The sequence below is a fragment of the Scophthalmus maximus genome, chromosome 15, assembly GCF_022379125.1.
Source record: "Scophthalmus maximus strain ysfricsl-2021 chromosome 15, ASM2237912v1, whole genome shotgun sequence".
Lineage (NCBI taxonomy): Eukaryota > Metazoa > Chordata > Actinopteri > Pleuronectiformes > Scophthalmidae > Scophthalmus > Scophthalmus maximus.
In genome coordinates, this window is record NC_061529.1 from 22,346,205 (window position 1) to 22,364,481 (window position 18,277).

The 18,277-nt window shown below is 41.3% G+C and overlaps 1 protein-coding gene across 1 annotated transcript in view; it reads left to right on the plus strand.

Annotated features, from left to right (window-relative positions):
• Positions 1–18,277, plus strand: part of si:dkey-288a3.2 (protein phosphatase 1 regulatory subunit 37) — a 48,308-nt gene that overhangs the window by 2,193 nt on the left and 27,838 nt on the right. The window contains exons 2-5 of the mRNA XM_035611032.2: positions 938–1,038; positions 12,078–12,123; positions 16,897–16,997; positions 17,209–17,328. Coding sequence (XP_035466925.2) covers positions 938–1,038; positions 12,078–12,123; positions 16,897–16,997; positions 17,209–17,328 — 368 coding nt within the window. The remainder of the gene's footprint in view (positions 1–937; positions 1,039–12,077; positions 12,124–16,896; positions 16,998–17,208; positions 17,329–18,277) is intronic.

The window sequence follows — 18,277 nt, forward strand, 5'->3', positions numbered from 1 at the left end:
TGTGTCCGTGGAATTTTTATTCAGCAGCTACCTTGGCCTGTGAGTCAATAAGTGAACATGGGACCATGTATGGCAGAGCTGTCAGGGGAACCAGGGGTACAGAAACTCACTCCACATCTCTCCACCATCTGCACCAAACACTGACTCTAAATGTTACAAATCAAAACTGTGCTTACTGTGCTATTAAATTAATTAATCAGATGTACGTGTAGATTTTTAAAAACAAGTATCAAGAGGTGAGTTTCGTTTCCCCCTGGGCCTCCACTTGTTCATACTTCAGCAGTGATTATCAGAGTTGTTAAGACATTCACCTTCACATTTGACCATTTAGTTTAATTTCAGGAGGTGTCCTGCATGTTGAACTGCCGTCCTCCTCATTGGAACGAAATATTCATCACTATTCATAACAATTTTGCATTGACCAATGATGCTGACTGTGGGAAAGTGGTGGACGGGATATGAGGTTAGCACGTACACACATTTTCAACATGAATGTGATTTATAAAGGGACATTTCATGGTGTGTGCACAGTTTTATAAATCTGATTGTTTATGCACAGTTAAACTATAAGTATGGTTCATAGTTTTATAAATCAGGCCCCAGGACTTTATTTATCTTCATTTTATTATCCCTAAAATGTATGGAACTAAAATGCAACCCAGCTTTGGAAGGATACGTAAAGATCAAAACGTTTACATGTTTCAGTCATAAAAATCCTCCGTGGTCTCCCACATCTGGAATATCTCATCCCATAAGGCTATGGTTGATAAATCGAATTGTCTGATTGGTTGATTTATTGTCAGACAGCCATTCACGTCCCTCTCCCTTCTCACCGTATGGCATTTGTGTGCCTTTTAAGCACTGCTGAACGATTGCGGGTGGCTCACTGGGACGCAGAGACATTAAAGCAGTGAATGATTGTGTTCTTGTGTTTCAGATGAGAGCTGCCTCACCTTGACAGAGGTAACAGCGGCCTACCAGCAGAGCTGCAGCAGACACCAGGTTCAACCACGACCACACATCCTGCAGCAACTCCAGGTACACTGCTGCACATATCTACACCAGTTGTCTTTGTGTCGGTCTCACTGCATGTCTTACTGATGCACTGTGACGGTCTGTGGCCGTGCTTAGGCAGTGGCTGACTAAGTTTCTGTGTTTCCCAACACAGGGGCCAATATGTGTATCCCTGAGAAAGAATTTGGAAAATTGTCATGGACCATAAAAGCTTGCACTGCATTACTTTATGACAACTTTAGTCTCAGACTGTCATCATGGGGATGGGCGCAACTTAAAGCTACTACATGTTATGAGCTGTAGTTGTTGGGGTAAGGGTTTTTATTCCAGTTGGATAGATCTGTGTGTGTGTGTGTGTGTGTGTGTGTGTGTGTGTGTGAGTGCGTGTGTGCGTGTGTGCGTCCACTTTCTCCCTCCTTTTAGTTGCACAGTTATTGCTACTCCTCTCCCCTCCTTTCTTGACTCGTCTTTAAGCTGCCACAGCAACAGGCACATAATGTTTTTGGCTCCAATAAAATTAAACATGTTTTTAAAAAATGTGGTCGCGTCAGGAAGAGCCCACGGCAATGTCAGGACGTGTTTTAGAATTTCATGCCAGCTGTCTCAGATCTCAAAAAAAGTGTGTGATACTGGAAGAGCAGGGCGAAAGTTGTGTGGTATGAACTGATGAGATAAACAGGATTACATGGCGTCAGTTTACAGAAGGCTGCTCAGAAGTGATGGTCTGTAGAGGGACAAATTCTCAGCCCCATTGACACAATAACCATGGGGATCGGGGTTTAGTAGGCAAAGATCCTTTCCTCTTTCTTATCACTAAGACTTGGGACATCTCACACAGCATCTGTTTCCCCAATTATACACTATACGACTGTGTTTAGTTTTGCCAGCTACCCCTGAAATCCTTTTCCTACTGAACAGAACTGCATATTCAGAAAGAACATTTTGTCTCGCTGATTTGTTACTTGCTCTTTGTCCAACTTTGTCCATATAAATGGGCCACAGACTGTATGTTTTTGGGTCATCCAGTACGCCCGTCCCATTCTTATGAGCTCTGAAGCTCTGAAAACTGGTGGGTTTTGGTGGTCAAAGATCAAGGTCGTTGGGTGTTTTTGGCCATTACAAATTATAACACAATTTAACACAAATGTCTAAAGAGATCAAATTATAAGGTGCATGACATTTTATATCCAAAAGACACAGTTTCAAATTCCTACTGCAGCAACAAGGTTTGCTAGTGAAAGATGTTACGCTGTTATTGTGTCAAAGAGATGCTTCAGAGCATCAATGACGTACCTCACAGGCAGGGGGCAGCATTCCAAAATGAACGAGAGCTTGTCAACTTACAGTAACAGCAGGTGCATGTTGAAATGACACGTGTATCAAAGATCGGAGGAAGCCTTGCCAGTATAGGTTTGATATATCGAGAGTCCCAAAGATTTTGAATAGGCAGTAAGTGATTTTGGAGAAAGCTTGTATGTTGTTGATTTTTTGGACTGCACTCGGGAGGGAGACCGCACACGCAGAGAACAGACATCTAGCGGGTTGGGAGGAAAACTTCACCGACTTATACAAAAAGTGTATTGGATTAAAATCAGTTACTCCCCCTTTAACTGATAAACTTTATACAGATAATATTACATTTTTTAAAGGCTTACAGTGCAAACTGAGACACCAAGTCTTCATCGGAGGGTTTAAAGTCCAACAAAGAGGGAAAGTTCTCCAGTAAATTGAAATATTGCTTTAGAAAAGTGAGTGCAACCATGTTCTTCAATGCAACATCAGCAAATCTGATCTGAAAAAAAGAACTGTACCATGCAATGATATTACAGCACTCCAGAGCAGGATCAATATCAACACTGTAACCTGGTACAAGACCCAGAGAAATGAAACGTCACATCACAGTTCACTGCATCTGACAGTCAACTCAGATTTTATTTAAAACCTAGAAGCTTATACACGTACCGTAAACAATGAGCACCAATAAGTACTATGTGTATCAGTATGTACACACACACACTAAACCCCCCCTGGATAATTAGAATCATCAGCCTCCATCAGGCTTATTGCAGCAGAGCACTAACACAATCTCCGCTCCAAACACGCTGCATTCAGACTGACAACACCGCTCCTTGGAAAAACGCAGCCTCATCAATCACGGCGAAGAGACCGGTGCGTCGGCACGCGGGGCGCAGTGCTACGTGTATCGTTTGCTGCAGGATGTTCAGTTTAGTAAGTGAATTTCTCCGATTCGGTATCAATGCAGTAAAAAAGTTAAATATAGTCTATTTTCTACACATATTTTGGGGGGGCATTAAAACTTGTCAGTAGAGAGACAACAAGAAATGTCTCGTGGACCATTATTCCATGACTGGCTCACTGGGCTGCAGCCAGAGAAGAAAGACCTTGTAACGTGGACAGCTTGTGTGCGCTTTCGTTTGTTCTGGTGACCATTACGATTGGGGGGGGATTATGTTAATATTCATAATGTTTCATAAAATTGTCATCCATTAGCCTTCCAGTAGCCCTCAGCATTCCCAGATGACCTTCCTGCTCGCAGGTACACCACATGCCCTGATTTTGATTTAGTTCTAAACGCACAATAATTTGAGATGCCAATGAATGTCATTACCCTGCACACCGTCTTAGCTGTGTACACACACACACACACACACACAAACACACAAACAAAATAACTCAACAGTGCATGCAAGGGTTTTTAACCAAACTTGGTTGGAATATTACAGATGATTCACTTTTGGAGCTGATCAGTCAGAGGTCAAGGTCAGAAATACTAATTTTCCAAAATATCTCCACAAACAATACAGAGACAATTCAAAGATACTATGGATCAGACAATTATTCCCTTATCATATGATATCATATACAGTGATTACGTGACGTCATAAAATTATCGTACAAAATGCTTTTTTTCTAGGTTTATCTGCATTCTATACGACCGTGGAATGACACCATCTTGACTCACTATGAAATGAGAGACTGATGTCTTACAGTGTAGTAATGAATTTATTTTTGCATCATCGTCATGATGACATCATTATGAAATAATATTATTACATTCTAAAAGGTAAACAGTGTGCGCAGGGTATACATCGTTCCTTCTCATGCTTTTCATTCACTATGAACTGTACTTTGAAAAAAAAAGCTGGCACCACCCAATGGAACTCAAAGCCTGTGAAAGGCCCCACTCCTCTAATGACGCAACAAAATGTCATTCTCAGTTAGATTTGCTCATGTATGTTGTTTTTAATGTTTCAGAATATTTTACTCCTCACAATCAGGTTGCAATTTGCTGGGGGGGCACATGGGATTTCCCCCCTTCTGGTCTACATATCCCCATCTCTGCTGAATCTTATCCCCGGTGGGGACAACATGTATCCCCTTCAGAGTTATCAACGCTACATCAAGACATGTTAAAACTGTAACTGCTGTAAGGTAGTGCGACAGAAGGATAAAATCCAAAATGGAGGGTTAGGGTTAGGGTTAGGGTTATCCCCTCTGTCAGTCAACAAATGACATCCTGGTGATGTGAGGTGATAATGATCCTGGTTCCGTCAGCCTTGATCACTTGGGCTGGTTGTGGTCAGTTTCCCAACTTCAATAGAACTTCAACAATGACCTCAATGTGTCTTGAATAAAAAAAGCTTCATCTTGGCGCAACAGTATCAACTCTGCTTTAGAGTTAAAGAGTTGGAGCAGCCACTTCCCTGTGACACACATACTTTCTCAAAATAAGATAAACTCACTTATTCTCTCTTAGCCACACACTCTGCCATTTATAATTAATTTTATGTACATACTTACTTTACTTGGACCAGCGATGTTAAAGCATGCTGCGTGCCTCCCCCCCCCCCCCCGCATAAATTTCACTTGAGATCAAGGGGAATTATTTGTGGAAAATTAGAGACTTAGCAGTGCTTACATTAAGCATACAGCCAGCGTATTATCTCGGAGGTGCTAATGAAGCACGCCGCATTGGCAAACGAATGTAGGTGGTCCTCCTGCAAGAGTAAAATATGTATGGTTAAGCATTAGCTAAGAGGGGCAATATTTAGACCAAAAGGGCTGCATGTGAATGAATTCATAATAAGACGATGCAAAACGAAAAGATGAACGCCTAAAGAGCAAATTTATTAAATTAGGTCTTTTCAGGCGAGGGGCAATTCCCCCGAGGACCGGCACTGAAGACTATTTAAAGCTTCTTTTTTATTGCACCCTTGGGCCCCTTTGCACTCCTTTGAAATGTTGTAAGTGGATAAAGCAGTGTTGCTTTTGGTGACATTTTCATAGGAGTGGTAAACAATAATCGGCTGGAGCCGGCGGGTTCCGAGGCCACCGCGCCTAAACTCTGTGATTTCACTGTGCAAACTGTGTTCCTGTTGGCCCCACTCCGTAATTACAAAAGTAATTGGGATGATCAAGCTCCGACTCGACACAAATGCTCGGCACCGAGGAAGAGCTCGACTGCAGGGATGTGCAATCGGATTGAGGAGTGACTGGAACACACGAGGAGCTTAAACAACCGCTCCTGTCGGGTTCAGCTCCTCCCAGGGAGAGAGGGACACTTCCTGATGGATTGATCAATTATTATTTCAGTCTAATAAAATCAATTACAACAAGAATAGCACAACTGCCAGGGTCCCCTTAAAATCCAATCAAGCACCGAAATGCAGACAAATAGACATCAGTCCCCTAAATATATCTGATTTTTTTCCCATTACGATCCATGCATTATAATGCAGTGTTAGGGAATTTGATAAGAAGACTCTGTTATCAGTGTCAGAAGACAGATATCATATCGACAACTGGCTGAAAAGTTGTACACACACACACACACACACACACACACACACAGCAGATGTCTCGTTGTCGTTTTTTTCAGCAAACCTCTTCATTTTTGGCGAAATAATATATGGCAACATCGTTTTCACAAAATCACAACAAGAATCCTTCTTTTTTTCCCCCTCCAATGAATCATTTGAACGTTTAAGCCCGACTCTGGTTCTGGTGTGCTAGTGTACACTAGCACACCTCTGTGATCACGGTGAACTCTCCTGCCCCACAGTCTCAGGTCAACTATTTGTCCCGGATGAATTATGATCACATGCATCCCTTTGTGTGGAGTTTCCTTAATATCCAGACCGGCTCAGTCGGGTTATTTTTTGACTAATATCTTTCGGTCTGCGTTGGAGTGAAGTGTTCTCCGACCCTCCAAACACAAAGGGGATTCCAGAGCGAGCAGGCTCTGACAGTGGGTTTGTATTCTTGCATGATGTTTGGAGAATAAGCTCGGAATTAGTTGCATGTTGGCAAATCTTCTAATGAACAGCTTAGTGCTTGTTTCCCCTCGCAGATTATTCAGTTGAGTGGACTGAAGAGAAATCAATTACCACAACTTAACTTTCATTATTTATCCTACAGCTGTGGAGAAATGGCCTTACATGCTAATGCGGCGCTCTTAAATTCATGTGGCCACATTCAATTCCTTCAAATATTATTTCCCCAGGATAAATCCCTCCGAGGAGGGGGGGGGGGGGGGGGGGGGGGGGGGGGGGAAGAATCCCTCCAGAAATGAAAAGACAAGAGAAAATCTGTTTTTACAGACCACCGCTGCTTTCTCAGCTCTTTTGATTAGCATTAATGTTGCACTGCGGAAGTCTGCCGCCACAACTGTTATAGCTCCTACCACACACACACACACACACACACACACACACACACAGAGAGAAAGGGAGAGAGAGAGCTATATCTGTCCCTGCCTGTGTAATTGTAAAGGGAACACTTTTTTTTTCTTTTAAATTAAATGCATGCTGATTGTTATTGCACCCCCCCCGCCCCCTCACCCCCGCCCCCCCCCCCCCCCCCCCCCCCCCCTCCTGTGTGTGTGTGTGTCTGTGTGTTTGTGTGTGTATGTGTGTGTGTGTGTGTGTGTGGAGGTAAATGTCACTAAGTAAGTGCCACACTATTTTTCTTTGGTGCTTGTGAGCAGGTTGTGCATGCAAAATAAAAGCAGTGCGAGGAGGAGGAGGAGTGTGTCTGAATGTGAGGGCTTATCAGGAAGCAGCGGGGGTACCGGACATATGTCGCTCCTCTCATTACAGGCCGAGGGGCTGTAACGAGGCGCTTAGTGGTGCATTTGAAATCGCACACAGCGGCAGCTGTGACGAATCGTACACAGCAAAAAGAAAAAAACAGTAGCGGGGAGCACGGGTCGCAACGATGATCACCACGGACCTGCTGCTAACACAGTGTAGTCTGTCATTGAGACGGCCTCCACGCACACACACACACACACACACACACACGCACACACACACACACACACACACACGTACACACACACACACACACACACACACACACACACACAAGCACACACACACACACACAAACACACACACACACACGCTCGCAGCCATGGCATGCTTTATTTAAAACACCCTGGTTTTTACACGATCTTGCTCTAATGCCGTTTGGGAAACAGCGTGCATGAGTGAGGAAAGGGATAAAAGCTTGTCGACGTATAAAAGAGTCGGTTTCACATCCTCCTCCGCCTCTAATTGAATCGGAGCAGCCGCAGTTAAAGTGGTGGTGCACTATTAGGCTGAATTGAATTTGCACGGTCGGGTGGTCGCACAAGGAATATGAGTTCCTCAGTACGTGGGACCATATCACAGACCTCGACACCAGAGGCACTGCGACCAGAATTAGCACATACGTCTGCGTATGTAAATGATATGCTAATCACGTGAATGTTGCTCCCCTTGAAAGGATTTGTAGTTGCTGGAAGTTGGGTTGTTGAGGAGTTTGGGCCTTGGTGACCTACTGAACCTGGGTTCATGTAGCTTTTTAAAGCGGTCCGTGCACTCATCGAGCAGCCTGACGGGGGAAATGTTCCATGTTGTGGTACATGTCTGTGGAAAAGGGAGACAGACACGAGGAAGAGAAGGAAAAAGAGCTAGAACAAGGTCCAGATCCACAGAATATCAGCTGATCACTTTGAGTAAAGGCTCCAGGAACAGACCCTTCATCACTCCGTCAAAGTACAATCAAAGTGCACACTTGAAGAAACGGTCACACTCCTGTAAAAAGGGATTCTTTTCATTTTCTCATTCAATGCTGACTCCTGATCAAAAGTCATGTGACAACATGGAGTCATACGTGAAACTGATGTTTTCACACCTCACATTTTATGCAAAATGTAAATTTACATACATACTCATGAATCCACATGACAATTTCACAAGTGATCAACACTTGAATGTGTTTTCTGTGATATGATTGGTTCACGTGCTTTTTCTTTTTGTAAGACGTCATATACTATACGTATATATATATACTGTATATATTCTGTATTAACTACACAACACATGGTGCAGTCTGCCTCCTCCCACTTGTTCATACATGTCACAGTTTAGGTCATGTGAAAAGTGTCACTCATCTCTGGCTTTGGCCTATATTTTTCTGTTTTTTTAATCTTTTTAATGATTATTTGATTCCAAAGACTCAAATAAAGTCACCAAATCAAACGTTGATGCAAAACTCTTAGAGTCCTGCATCCTCCTCCAAAGGTCACAGTGAGGGGGAGAAATGACTTGTTATTAATTATAGTTTTATTTAGTATTACTGTAAATGTTTCTGAAACAGCACCGTCTCTCCTACTCTCACCACACATACCAATCTGAAATATGAAAATCCAGCAGGGAGTTAAATGAGCAAAACATCCAAACACACCGATCATACTGAAGCACACACACACACACTAATGTGTACATTCTTTTTGAGATCAACCATTCAAGGGGACAGTGTATTTTACACAAAGTGGCGTTAATGAAGTCACTAAATGTTCACTATCATGTGTTTCAAACCGCAGCGGGTGAACAAGAGCCGTGACAGCGGTGAATACTGTGAAAGTCAATTTGAATGTTGTGTACGTTTTCAGATCTCTCTTTTAAATGATAAATGAAGTTACTAATTTTGTCTGTGCTCTTTCACACTGCAGCTTTAATTGCTAATTGTTAAGAGCGAATGAATATATTTGCATATTAATTAAGGTCCAATTTACATTTTTAATTTGCTGCCTTCAAAGGGTGTGAGATAAAAGGTCGTGTTATTTTAAATAATTCATCCTTTATTGCAGAAAAGATGCTGAAAGGAAAAACGCGCGGCTGATTTTGTTTTTTAACCCCCGGTAAAAATACATACGTACATGTGCGTGTGTCTGGATTAAATAAATACATTCATTATGTACATTTGTGTTTTATTTTGTCAGTTAATTAAATTGGCCAAGGAGAGAAATAGTGCACAGAGAGTTGTGAAAAAATAGAGTGAAGACTAGTGAATGCACCAGAGATGACTACTGTGGAAGTCAACTTTTTGAAACCAGATCCCCGTCTCTCTGTCTTTTCCCACTGCCTTCGTGTGTCTCCGAGACAGAGAGGGAGAGGGAGAGGGAGAGAGCTTTTCCTTTTCATCGCTCCGTTTTGTCCCCTCTCCCTCCTGACACATCAATTGATTTGGCAGCCGGCGCCTCCAGTTTCCGTCTTCCACCACGAGGCAGCAGCGAGTGGAGAGGGAGCGAACAAGTTCAGAAATTCATTAAGATGAAAAACAGCTGCCACTGTAGTATTTTCTTGTGAGGAGGACGAAGTGCTGTGTGTGTGTGTGTGTGTGTGTGTGTGTTTGTGTGTGTGTGTGTGTGTGTCTGTGTGTGTGTGTAAGCCTCATATGTAGCCAGCCAGTTGCTTCCACATTCGTACTGAGCATCTTCATTGGCTCGTTGCCACACGGTCAGCCACACACACACACACACACACACACACACTTCTTCTTCCTCCTTGTGCAGTTGTTGAGGCGACAGAAATGTGAAATACCAAAACACGCCTCACCCGAGCTCCAGGTTTATGGTGTAAAGGGCTGATGCAGTAGATGAATCAAATAAAAAAACAATATATATATATATACAAACAAATATTTCAACCAGACCCATCAGTCATTGCCATTTTTCTATTTTTGAAAATAGAATCAAAACCAAATCCACTCCTTTATATCAGAGGTAAAGCACAGATACACATACAGTATATTCTGCACACATAAAACAGTGTGTGTGTGTGTGTGTGTGCGTCAGTCCAGATGATTAAGCAGGGTGACTTCCACCACCTCTAGCAGCCTCTGTAAAGACAAACAGGGCAGTTTACGTCCCATTGGTCCGCCTGATTCTTCCAACAGGAGGAGCACATTGCAGCCGCCGTGCCCCTTTGTGTCCCATCTTGCTCCACACCATGCAAGGGGAGCCTTCCAAGTTCCTTTGTGCCCCCCGCGTCCCTTTGAGCAAGGAGTCGTATTCAGTGGCAGACAGAGGAAACGAGGGAGCGAGCTCGCAAATGGGAAGGCGGCGATGCAGCGAGTCGGCCGGGATGAGGGTCGGCGTGGGAGAGAACTATTCATGAAGGGTCTCAGAAGCTCTCAGAGGCCTCTGGCCCCGCGACATCAGCACTGATTCAAATGGTGGGGAATCCTGATTGGTGCTCGGACGTGTGTAATGTCACCTTTGTCCCCACCGAGCCCCGCCCCCTTGTGGGTAACTGTGGGTTACTCATACTGTCACAAATCTACACATCAACTTCTGAGCCCAACTCATATGGATTTTGGGGGGCTGACATCGATATTTGGGAGTAAAAGAATATATATCTATACATGTATATATTTTTTTAATCGGTCAATGATTCTTAAAATGTCATTATCAAACCTTTATGACAAAGAAATGTAATTGAGGCTTGATATTTTAGTTGAAACATGAACTTTATCGTAAATGATTATAAATAGAAAATACAAATACAACTAAATACAACCATATAATGGCTAACCGATATATCTTTCGTGCTCTGATCAAGTTTACTGTCAAAACGAACTCAAACAAGCATCACATGAGCCCCCGTGTATCACTACAGCTTATGAATATGACTTGGGATGTGTCACTCACACTGTACATCAGCCCACTACAGTTAAAAAATATTTCAACTAGAATGAACAGCATGTTCAGTGTTCCTTCTTTCAGACAAAAGTATAAATCAACTCCCCTGTTTTAATTCGCTCACTCGTGGGGCCCCCTGGTGGACGTGGGGCCCCAACTGAAGCACTCAATTATATCTCATGCCAATATATCCAGTGTCCCTAAACAAACAAACACAGTCACAGAAGCTGACAGACGTTGGTTTCACAGATTTATTTGACAGTTTTGAAAGATTATAATAACTGTTGACCTCTGCATGACCTGATCAATGATAGGGAACACTTCAGATACATTACTGTAAGAAGAGCCCTCGTCGTGTCAGAGACGAAGCCTGCTTTTATTAATAGAAAAAAAATCAGCTTTACATATTTTATTTAAAACCCTGTAACTCAATCTCTTCCCACAATCATTTATAAAATGGAGCTTAAAAAAAATCCCTGTTTGAGTTTAATTTTGACTGATATTCTTAATTATTTTATTTTTGCTTGTTTGTATGTTCACGTCTGTTTCCAGAAAATATAAAACTGGGCATGATTGTACTTTCAGATGATGTGTAAACAGGATGTCATGCTCCAATAAAACAATTTATAAAAAAAATTGCTGTCTTTCTCTGTTTCGCTTGTCAGTAGAAAAAAAAGAAGCTCTGTGTTCTCCGCCGTGCGCACCGACGTGCCACCTCCGGTGATTGATGCAGTCAAATTAGATGTATGTGGAACAGTGGCTCTGGCAAATGAACACATCAACTGATGACCAGCTGTTTTCTAATTATTATACACTGGTTAATTAGGACGCCGTGTCACCATCAACGGCGGCGGTAAACTGTGTGAAATTCATAATTCATGCTCTGGCGTCCAATAAGCCTCCCTGATCAAACTGCTACAGTGAGGCGTGGATGGAGAGGCCGTGCGGAAAGGGACCAGGGAGGGTGGATGATGCACGGCTGTTGCCAAATCTGTGTGTGTGTGTGTGTGTGTGTGTTCGCGCCTCTCCCTCACACCTCCTGCTTCTAACCCTCTCCCTGTCTCCCTCTCAGCAGGGCGTGTGTGTAGGTGGCAGTGTGAAATGTCTGGATCTCAAAGGTAAGCCGAGCGCCGCACTCCGTCATTATTAAATATGATTAAGGACTGTATGTGACATTCATGAAAAACTCACGCTCTTTTGTCGTTTCTCCTCGTCCATTGGAAGGGTGACGAGAAAATATGTTACAATAAACAAAGAATAATACTTTTTGTGTTGGAAATATAAACACTGACATCAGTTGGTAACAATGTGATCTTATTGTATCACACACACACATACGCCCACAGTATCTAACATTTACTGTCAATATTGAACACTAGCTAAGTGTTTTTATTCATGGAAATGATCCTGTCAAACAAAATGTGTACATGGCTACAGTTTTTGAAGATATTTGAATGAATTGCTTTTCGAGCTGCTGGTCTATATAACGGAATAATTTGTAATAACGTCCCTCTAGTTTCTGAGGAGGTTTCTCATTTTTCAAGCATTGTGTTGAAATGTGCAAATATTCAAAAATAACGATCTAATTGACGTTTCCTAAAACAGCGCCTCTACTGGTGACAGGAGGTACGCCACGAACACTTTTCACCTGAGCATCTTGGGCTTCAACACATGATTAATGAACTTGTACAGGTCAGAGTGAGTGTCAGGGTGACATGGCAGAGAATCAGCCTGATGACTTTACAGAATATAAGGAAATGCATTTAAATACACAAACTTGGCGGACTAACCAGGTCCACCTCTGACCTCTGGAGGCTGTGTACATAACGACCACTAGAGGCCTGCCGTCATTAAAACGACCACATACGTTGTAATAATATAATATAAATTTGAAAAACAACCCACTTGTCATTTTTAGGCGGAGGACAGTCCCATAACACGCACACAACCAAATCCTTCAAACACGTGATCTGATTTCCTTACCAATATCTATATTTGACCAATTTACAGTCAGACTTCTAGTCTCAATCCTAATCTCAACAAAAACCACAATCAGTCCCTTCCTGCATTTCATGTTTCATACCAATACTTTAACTGTGCTCTGACCAGTTCAAATATTAATCCTGAATTAAACATTCCAAAAATCAAATATTATCCTATAGCCTGATGTTTAAATCTTTGTCATAAACCGACTTCGTGGCACCATTAAACAAAAGATAATCTTAGTTCAAATCCGGAATCCAAATTCAGATGCTAAACCCAACACCTCACTATGTAAAGGGCCTTGAGATAATGTACGTTATGATTTGGTGCCATACAAATATAATTGAATTGAATTTGATCATATACCTGATCTTTACATGAACTGTAATCCTGAACTAAATAAATCTGTGCCCCTCACATGTAACTGAAGCTAATACTGGTTCAGATGTTACAATACAATGATAAACACAAATTACTTTGAATTTATAACTTATTAATTTAAAATTATTGTAATTTAAATGAATGCAGCAGGACCCACATTGAGATGGATCTAATCCTAGTTTAAATCTAATAGTAATCCTAATCCCCTTATTCCAAACCAGTATTGATCATAGCACTGACGTTAAACTAAACCAAACACTGGTTCAAATATAAACCATTTAAAGACGCAGTGAAATGAAAAAAGTCTTACAACTGTGTCTCAAGGTACTGTACATATACTGTACATCCCAGAAAGCCATGTGACTCGTGGCTAGTGGGCAGCTAGCTGTGTGTGTTTGGTTTTCAGCTAATAGACCCGTGGAAACAAAGAAAGTGGTTTATGGTTTAAATTTGATCCTTATTCATTTATTTAAATCAAACCTAATCCTTCCTCAAATCACAACCCTAATCCAAAACTACATTCATCATAATCCTTATGTTCCACAAAAGATACAATCCTAAACCCAAGTCCTGACCTCAACTAGACTTTAAACTAAACTGCCCCCCCCAACTTTTTTTCAGGATGAATGGACAGGAATTAGAGCTTGTGTATAGAAAATATAAAATCATCATATTTTTATATAATAATATAAACAGTGTGAGGGTGACAACATTATGGATTGTAAACATGAATGGAGAATATGATCTGGGAGGATCATACTGTATCACCCCACAAATAATAACTAATAATAAATGGTCGCACACAACCTATTATAAAAACAAAAATAAAAGGACAGTCAAGAAATGACAGGAATGTCAACACCTTTCTGTCACAGTCCTGACACAGCCCAACATTTTCTTGATTCTGATATTCTGATATATTGTCATATATTTCTCATATTACAAGAGATAGATTCCATTGGGTTGTCCACGTGTTGCAGCGCTCCACACTTACTGTAAACGGACTGTATTTTTAAAGCCTAATGCTATTTCTAACACACGTTATTCGCACATTGCTGTCGCGGTGTCTTGTGCTGACTGAAGGAGCCGATGAATCCAACAAGTGACCTGTTAAAACCAGTTGGACGAAATCCTGTTTAAAGCAGTTCACTGAAGTTTGTCTGAACTCACTATATTTGAGTTTGAACCATTGTCTTTAAATGCTGTGGGGCAAAGTTACCAAAATCCTCATCAGAAATCAGAAGAGAGTTTTTATATATCACGTTTCCAGTCTCATCAACCGCTCACAGAGCTTTACAGTACAAGTCACATTCACACACATTCACACAGTTTACTGAGCTGAGATCCAACCACGACCCTTTGTCCCGTTTGTGGACAGCCTCTCTCTCCCCTGAGCCACTTTGACGGTCTGAAAACAAGTAAGGAAGTAGTACAGCAGCAGCAGACGAGTCTGCGCACAGCAGCAGTGTAAAGTTGATGTCGTTACGATCACACTGATGACATCTGACTGCGGGCGCCGCTGCCTGTTATCTATTACAAACATGGGATTTCAGACGACACTCCCTTCCACGCCACATACCCTGTGCAATCACTCTCGGTTTAGTGATTATTGTTGAAACAGAGGGGGGAAAGTATCATTTTGTAAATAATGATGATAGTAATGATCATTTCCCCTTCATAAGAACCGAGAGAGAGAGAGCGATAGAAAGAGTCCCGTGTTGAGTTGGATCGGTCACAGTTTGATTTGGTGTGTGACCTGTGATCAGGGCTGGGGAGCGAAGCTCATCAGATTCCAAAATGTGATCTGTAATTCTTCAACATGGAGACATCAGGCATACCACTACATATATATATATATTTCTATATAACATAATACGGGTTATGAGGGAGACATATATCCCAATAATCAGATTAAGAATTGGTACCGGTGATCCCTGATAAAACAGTATTCACAGAAACAATAGGATTAATGGTCGGATTTCAAAAGTAGAATAATAGTGTGGAAAAGAATGAAGAGGGGAAAGAAAGCTTTAAACAAAAAAAGAGGTTGATTTCACGTATCTTTGTACAGATGGTAGATGAATCGTGACAGTAATGCTGTTCAGATTTGGACAGTGATGAGTGGAGGTGGAGATAAAATGTAACTTTATTCTTCCAACAGGACAGGGAGGCAGCGTTACGTCGTTTATCTTATGTTTAGGAATGTTAAATCTGGGCTCATGATTCAGGAAGGGAAAGAAACTGAAACGGTCTTTTTAATTGAATATTAAATAATGGTTTGCGTTTGTGTAACCGTTACACTGTTTAAATGTCGTCATGTGTCGGTATGAAATGAAATGGTCATGGTTCCGTTTCTCTGTGGCGCTGGAGGTCCAGCTGACGTGGGACATGACAGCTCTGACTGACACACGTGTAAATGATGTAATGTTGTCATCACAAAGGATTTAGCATGTGGGACGTACCACACGTCAGACGGACACTGTGATCCATCAGTTTACAAATCATCGCTTTTATCTTTTTACTGTCACCAATGTGTCCTGTGTTTTATAATCTGCTCTTTTGTTTTTGATGACCTTATAGATACATATTAAAAAGACATACTGTACATACTGACATAAAACTGATCTGAATGAAATAAAGGGTCCAAAATTAAGTGAGACAGTAAAACAATGCAGGGTGTGACTATTTTATTGATTTTGGTATATTATTATATCATAATATTAATTCAATACTAATAAGTATACATTAATGTGTTACTATGTCATATAAATTAGACAAACATTTAAAAAAATCTAAATACTGTATTTCTGAATAAAAGTGAAATATATCATCTCTATAGTGTACGAGTAGATGTGGTATTAAAGGTAAAGGTGCACGAACAGCCCATGTCAGTATTACTGTACATATTAGTCAGTGTCCTTATCGTTACTGCTCATACATTAACAGGGAAGTAGAAATGGAATGTTGTACAGTAGGTGGTCAGAGTGAAGTTTTTTTACTCACTGCTGGGTAATCAACAATATCTTTTTTCATATTTTACAAAATGTTTTTTTCATATACATATATATATATACACACTGTACATATATGCATGCTAACTGGTTTACTCCACACTCAGTGATTTTGGACGTAAGCATCTAAGACCATGTTTAGGAATGTTAAAAGTAGAGTCATGTGTTAGTTTATTGATTACGGTGTTTGTGCAGACTGTCAGTAATCAATGGACACTCCTGCAGTCACGTCTTGGAAGTCCAATCATGACAAACTGCATTCTGTTCCTTCTCACCGGAGAAGTCATCATTATTTATCTCTCTCTGCTTCTGATTAAGCCTCAGAACTGAATTCAAAGAACACAAGCCCACACACACAAATAAACTTTGCCTCTAGGGAAAGTTTTCTGGACGTGATTTTTTGCTGAAATGTTCATTTCAGAAAAAAAGAATAAAGCACATTTAGAGCCGCGCAATTTTGCCTGTTAGCAAACAGCCTCCCAATTATCTGGGGTTTGATTGCTTGCCTCCATCAAGGTGAGCGATTAGACCACCGCTCCTGTGAAGCTCTGGAAGTCGTCCTGAAATCGCTGCACTTTGATTTCATCAATCTGCAGGCGGCCCAACTGGAAGAAAATGTGAGTTTTATGAGCAAAACTTATTTTCCTCATCTTCGTCTTCCAATTCCAACACCGTTTCATATTCAGGCCTCACCCTGTATCAGATTAGAGCCGTTGGTTGTCTGTTTTTTTCTGTTCTAAAAAGAACTTCATAACATTCCTTTCAAATTTGAGGCCTTGCCTTTTTTTCTTTTTTTTTTCTGCTTCACTATTTTTTCTTCTCTTACAGGGAGCTGCGTCCTTGCTGGATATGATTTCGTACTATGAATCCACAACCCATCTTGACATTTCTGACAACAGCAGTATGGGAACATCCGGTTGGAGGGCCCTCGCTCATTTGATAAAGCAGGTTGGCTGACGCCGTGGAATCCTAATCTTTTTCTTGTAGCCTTTCTCCGGGGGATACTATACAGTACATCCTCGAAAGTGAGTTTGTTGCACATTACATGGATTGGAGATGCAGGGCAGAGCAAACAGAGTGTGAAGCATGAACACATTAAAACACACAAACATGAAGTGTTACTTATCAATCAATCAATCAACCAGTCCAGTCAAGTCGGTTTTGTTAAATATAACCAGTTTTAATTTCACACTTGTATAGAGAAAACACATTGGTTTGACCAAATTGACCAAATTGATATTAATGAGGCAAGAGACGACTTTTGTTCCCCTGGTGGTTCCAGGTGGTATTGTCGTTTGGTCACTTGTAAAAATGCTGCACGGAGCAGTGCTTTTCACGGAACAACACTAGTTCCTAGTCCCACTTTTGGAATAATGGAGGGAAGAAGTTCTAGCTGCAGCATAAGCATGATGGCTAACTCAATGCCAGCGGCCTGGCTACTGTCCAAAGCAGAAACAACAACTGTAATTTGAACAAATTACTGGAGTTAAACGTCCGGTAGAATGAATAAGTAGGCTGCTTCTTGTGTCACTTCCTGATCTGGTAGAAAGAGGTAACCTGTATGTCGTTTTTGAAGCCTCTCATGTCCTGAAGCCTCTTCTGATCTCTTTTTCCATCACTCTCCTTCCTCACCTGCTTTTGTTTCTCCGTCAACATGATTCTTTTTCTCTTGTGAGGTTGACTTGCTTTTTCAATTCGGATGTTCCACGTCTGTCATTTCCATTAGTGGGGATAGATACTGGGAGAACGCTATTCTCTTCCTTGTTTGGTTACGAAATGTTCTAACGAAACATCTTAATGACATGTTTAAGCCAAAATGTCCTTTAGGTAAGACATCAGCTCAATGGGCAATCTGATGTCAAATTTCAAAAGTTCGTATAATCAAGATTTAAAGAAT